Consider the following 5,570-nt stretch of genomic DNA (forward strand, 5'->3'; position numbering starts at 1 on the left):
CTAATCTTTGATAAATTTAAAATTTGGCACCTTATCTTTAATAAAGTTATCTTTTTCTTTTTTATCCATCCACTTTAGTTTAATTTTTGTTTACACCGCTTGCAATTTAGTCGGTTTATTTCCCCCCTACACTTTAGTTTGATTTTTGTTTACACTATCTGCAATTTAGTTCGTTGATTTTTTTTTCCATTTCCATTAACCAATTTACAGTGCAACTTAAAATTTTGATAAAGTTATCATTTTGAGTTTTAAATGAATTTTCTGTTACGTGATTTTTTATAGGTTTCGTTTTTTTATATCAACGCTCCGCGCGAATTATTTTTATTTACGTTCGACGTGAATTTTCGTAACATTGTTTTCATACTCACTGATCGCTTTAAAGTTTTTTAAAGCGTTTGTTTTTTAAACCGGCCGACGCCCATCTCTAAATAAACCATTCGGAAGTGTTTTTTATCTACGTTTAAACTGACCAATTATAGTGCCATGTTGTCGTGTTTTTCTTTATATATTTTGGTGTAAATTTTGTTTGAATAACTTGCCTTTCATAGACAATGAGGTAACTTTTCCGCGACTTTCGATTATACTGTCGTGTCGTGGTTATTTTTATCAACGCGTTCACCATTTGCTTATTTATATAAACCCGTCGCGGAGTACATGTGGTAACCACTAGTTAATTATAATTTATTTTATAACTTTTAAAAATACATGTTTTATAAAGCTCCGAGTTGTCTATATATATTTTACTCGAACTCGAGTTGTAAATAACAATATATAACTAATTAGAGTACAAATATGTTACCAAAGCTACTCATAGTTTACTTTTTTGTTTGTGTAAACTGAAGCCATTGATCATTTCGGTATTTTAAAAAAATAATAATATGTGTCATAAAATTCTGAATATTCCGTTGCGATTTACTTATGTTTACTTACACTAAAATCGAACGTGTCAACTATAAACAACATTGTTATTGGTACCACGATTCGTTTCTATGCTTTCCGGTGTACGTTTTGTTGAAAATGGAGTTGTATTTGTCATAAAGTATCTTTTTGGTACTGTAAGCTATAGCGAGTGCCGATACCGTACCGGAACCATGAGGAACCGAACCAATACCGTGTTGAAAATGGAGTTGTATTTATTTATGTGACATGTATATAAATAAAGGGTTACTTGCAAAGGTTAGTGTTTGTGTGAATTCCATTTTTTACTCAAATGTCTTCTTCCTCATATAAAAGTTGGTGATTTTGAGACTTCATTACAATGGTATACTCAAGGCAAATCCTTTGACCTACCATGGAGGAGTGTGCGTTATGTAAATTTCATTTACTAGGTCAGGAGGAAGGTTTGAAGGAAACGTGTGGTTCCTATGAGTCGAGGGTTCAAGTCACATGGTGGAAAAAGATGTAGATTTAGGAGTAGAATTAGAGGGTGTGTCAGTTAGTCGGTAAAAAGGTAGGTGGTGAATAAACCGAGGAAAACCAATTCAAAATGCACTGTCTTGTAATATTGCCTATGCCGGGAAGATATAAGTCATGGTCCAAGAGTGATACAATGTGAAAATGTTTTGGTTTGTTGTGTGTGGTCTTAAACATAGGGTCACTATGGAAGTGAATGCCGATCTTCATGATGCAAATTTATCAGTTTTAGTTGAGCAAAATGACGATGAAGACGATGTTAGATCATCATAATCAAGATGTTGAAGTTGATTTTTCTGATCTTGGGAGTGAGATATGAAGATGAGGAAAAGAATATATATGATTTATGGTTTTTATAAATTGTCGCACCGATAAAATCAAAGGAAAAGGATGGGTTTGAGGATTATACAATTTGGTTCTTTGTTTGTGGCTCGGTAGAACCATGTGTAACGGTTCGATTCGCAGTTTGGATATTGGGTCCAACGATGTTATTTATATTTTCATGAATCAACATTATCATTTTTACCAAATTTTACACAAACTAATGATGACTTTTCCCCCAAAATACAACTTAAACCATAAAACCAAACCCCTTGGCCAAAAAAAAACCTAGATGTATGCCACACCATTTTTATAAAGTGCTGTTAACAGTTGTGGTCTTACATTTTGATAAATTGATGGTGTTACACAAGTATACTCGGGTGTACGAATCAATAATTGATATTGTAATTTTAAAAGTTTTCTTATATGCATGGTTGACCAATAAAGTACCATTGACTTGTATTGATTTGTCTCGGTGAGTTATGAAATTGGTTTTTTTTTATGTGTCTAAACTTTATACATTGAACATGAATACTAATAGCTAGGTATGCAAATAAAACAGCCTCTACGCGAGTCTAATTCACGGCGTATTGATTTTTGTCAACAAAACATATTTTTTCTTGGCGACACATGAAAGAAAGGTGTTATGTGAGAGGGTTTTCACTTGCAATATCTTTGTCGGATGGATTAACTCATTAAGTTAAATATGTGTGATAAAGTAGAATAGACGACCAAGTTGTCCCATAACTCTTGACTATAAACGCAATTCGTTATGCCAAGAATACGCGAGTTAAAGTATACCGCATACAAAAAAAAAATACTAGTTTAAAGATGTAGGTGATAAGGCTTCCTTAGAAATGAACAAGAGGTCTGAACCATTAAGTACTGAATTAGTAAGAGGTCTAAACCATTAAGAGCTAATATTATGCTTAACGGTTCAGAGACAAATGTCTGACCAGTTTAAATTAGAGGTCTTAACCATTCAGACTCAGTATAATGCTTAACCATTCAGAGGTAAATGTCTGAATCATTCAGACATCTGCTCGCGAAACAAACAGCCTGAACCATTAAGTGATGAACCAGTAAGAGGTATGGACCATTAAGAGCCTCATTAAGAGGTAAACAAACATTCCCGAAGTCTTTAAAACTTAAAAATGAATTACATAGTTCAAGCCATCAAGACTTGTGACCACTTCTGAATGCTAGACAGACAGATTGCCAAACAAGTTGGTGATAAAGCTGTGAGTGAGTCCTAAAGAGAATTGAAACATGCATGTGATAAAGAACAAGTACGATGTAAAGGTAAATGAGTCTCATTCAACACGACAAGCAAACTCTATAGTAGTGTGTGTACTATGTAATGAACCATGCAAACAATAATCATTTATGGGATTATGTTAATACATCAACCCATGTAGTACAATCCATATCAATGCACCTTAGATCAAAATTTAAACCTAATAATAATATAATAATATAATAATAATTCTACTACTAATTAGCCAAGTGATTGGATGCCATTAAATGAAACCCTACCAAAGCCCAAATTATCAACTCTATACAATTCTAACCAAACCCTCTCAGCTTCAAACCTTGCACTATACTTACAACTTCCTTCTTCAACTTCTTCAATGTTGGTTACTTTAGCTAAATCCCCATTCTCTCCTTGATCTTTTCTTGAAATTTCATCTTTACCCTCAATTTCTAACCTCTTTTTCTTCTTTCTTTTACTCAAACATCTCCTCCCCATCATCCATGGAAGCTTAAGAAATGTGAGTGTGAAGAAGTTTATGACCGCGCAAGGACAACAACACACCGCCACGCAGTCAGCGATCACCCTCCCCGTGCAAGACTGACATGCCTTACCAGAACAGTCCATTGATCCGTCGTCTTCCCCTTGGTTCCCACCGCGTCTTTTTTCGGTTCGAGCATGTGTTTGAGATGGGCAGGGTTGTATTTCTCGACCCATTTGAAATCTTGAGTTCTTGGAAGCTCTTATTCCACCTAAAGAAATTATGGTGGGATATATTATGAAGATGAATGTGAGAGGAAAGAGGGTTTTATGCAAACTTTTTTTTATATGAATTATTATTATTATTGTTATTGTTATTATTACTTTTTGTTTTTGTTTTTCACATGCAATCGTGATTCTTGGATTTTCCAAAGGGGTAGTGAAGTCCATGTAATTTTATGATGTGGGACTTAAAGTATATACCCGAAATGGAAGATGGATAAACCTTGGGTGCCAAAAGATTATAATGGTAGAGATCACTAATTCGAACTAGAGCTTGTAATAATACAAGATTATAAAGGTAGAGATCACTCATTCGAACTCTAGCTTTGTAATAATACGAGTTAAACTTAAAGTTTAGTCAACTTTTAGTTTGGTGGGTTGAATCGTTTTAACGATTTTCTGTATGTTTCTATAGAATGTTCACATAACAAGTAATGACAATGTTCAATTATACGAGTCTTTAACAAAACATATGCTAAACTACTAAAATAGAAGGAAAATTATTATATTTGAGTGATTTTTGCTTGGATTATATAATTTACAAATAATGAGTTAATTGTGAACATTGTTAGCGATAAATCTATTAGAGAAAACATAGATATGATTTGATTAGGTTTTATTATTATTACTAGAATTACCGCCCGCCGCAATCGGCGGGGATTCATTAGTTATATATCATGTTAGATGAAAGACAAATGTTTCTCACATGACCACGAGCCTATGTGTAAAATAGAGAAAAAAATAACTAAGTCGATCTCTGACTCGCACGTTGCGACAGACCTATCAAACAGGAAAAATAGACGTGCTGCGACGGACATGTCAAACAGGAAAAAAAATAGATGAAAAAACGTTGAACCCCACACGCACGTTGCGGCCTGTTAACTCGGAAATTTAGAACGACACGTTAAACGGAGAACTTATGAAAGATGAAAAATATATAAGAGACTATTTGAAAGTAAAAAAAGTGTTGAGATTAAATTGCGAAAGATGAAAAGCTTTGGGTTGAAAGTAAAAAAAATTAATGGGCTTAAATTGCAAAAGATGAAAACTTTTGAATTAGAAGTGAAAAATCAAATTAATTAAAGGGGTTAAAATACCAAAGATTGAAACTTTAGACTTAACTTGCTAAAGGTTAAAACTTTAGATTTGAAAAAGAAATCAACTTCAGATTATGAAAACAAAAGAGATAAATAGATTTAGTTAGATTGATGTTTAATAATATTATTATTATTTAATAAAAGAGATAAATAAAAAAATAAAAGTGAGAAATTACCAGAGAATGACACATGTCTAAAAAGGATTTTTGTTTATTAGTATGATTGATTATTATTATTATTATTATTATTATTATTATTATTATTATTATTATTATTATTATTATTATTATTGTCTTTTGATTAGGTGTATCAATGTATATAGCTGATTAATAATACGTAATACCTTACGAGCTTTTTTTCATTATTTCTATAGACGCATTGTGAGCCACGAGTAACCCTATTTCAGGCACCCAATTTTCTTGCCGAAACTTGGAGTTGATTCTCTGGCAATGTCTAAAATAACTTGTTGGTTGTAAATAACAAGCTAGATAGCTTATATCGTAACTAACATAAAACAATTACATATACGTCTTAGTTATTTATATATAACAAAAGCACAATTTATAATGGTTATAATTGTTTGCTTAGATACATTTTAGTTTTTTTCTTCATATTTTAACAAATATATAGTTAATAGTTACATATATATTTGTAAAAAAAAACAGTTATTACAATAAATATAAATACAAGGGAATAAATAACTTTGACATAAACTTTAAGTTATA

The 5,570-nt window shown here is 32.1% G+C and overlaps 1 protein-coding gene across 1 annotated transcript; it reads right to left on the reverse strand.

The window, feature by feature from the left end:
• Positions 1 to 3,031: 3,031 nt before the first annotated feature.
• On the reverse strand, positions 3,032 to 3,795 carry LOC110867338. Its single transcript, XM_022116415.2, has one exon. It carries the CDS (start codon positions 3,701 to 3,703, stop codon positions 3,233 to 3,235), a length of 471 nt encoding a protein of 156 aa, XP_021972107.1. The 5' UTR covers positions 3,704 to 3,795; the 3' UTR covers positions 3,032 to 3,232.
• Positions 3,796 to 5,570: the final 1,775 nt, after the last annotated feature.

This window comes from Helianthus annuus, chromosome 7 (assembly GCF_002127325.2).
Source record: "Helianthus annuus cultivar XRQ/B chromosome 7, HanXRQr2.0-SUNRISE, whole genome shotgun sequence".
Classification (NCBI taxonomy): Eukaryota; Viridiplantae; Streptophyta; class Magnoliopsida; order Asterales; family Asteraceae; genus Helianthus; species Helianthus annuus.

What these genes read in the sequence shown, in the direction of transcription:
- LOC110867338 (XM_022116415.2), bottom strand. Translation starts at nt 3,703, where the DNA reads ATGGGTCGAGAAATACAACCCTGCCCATCTCAAACACATGCTCGAACC.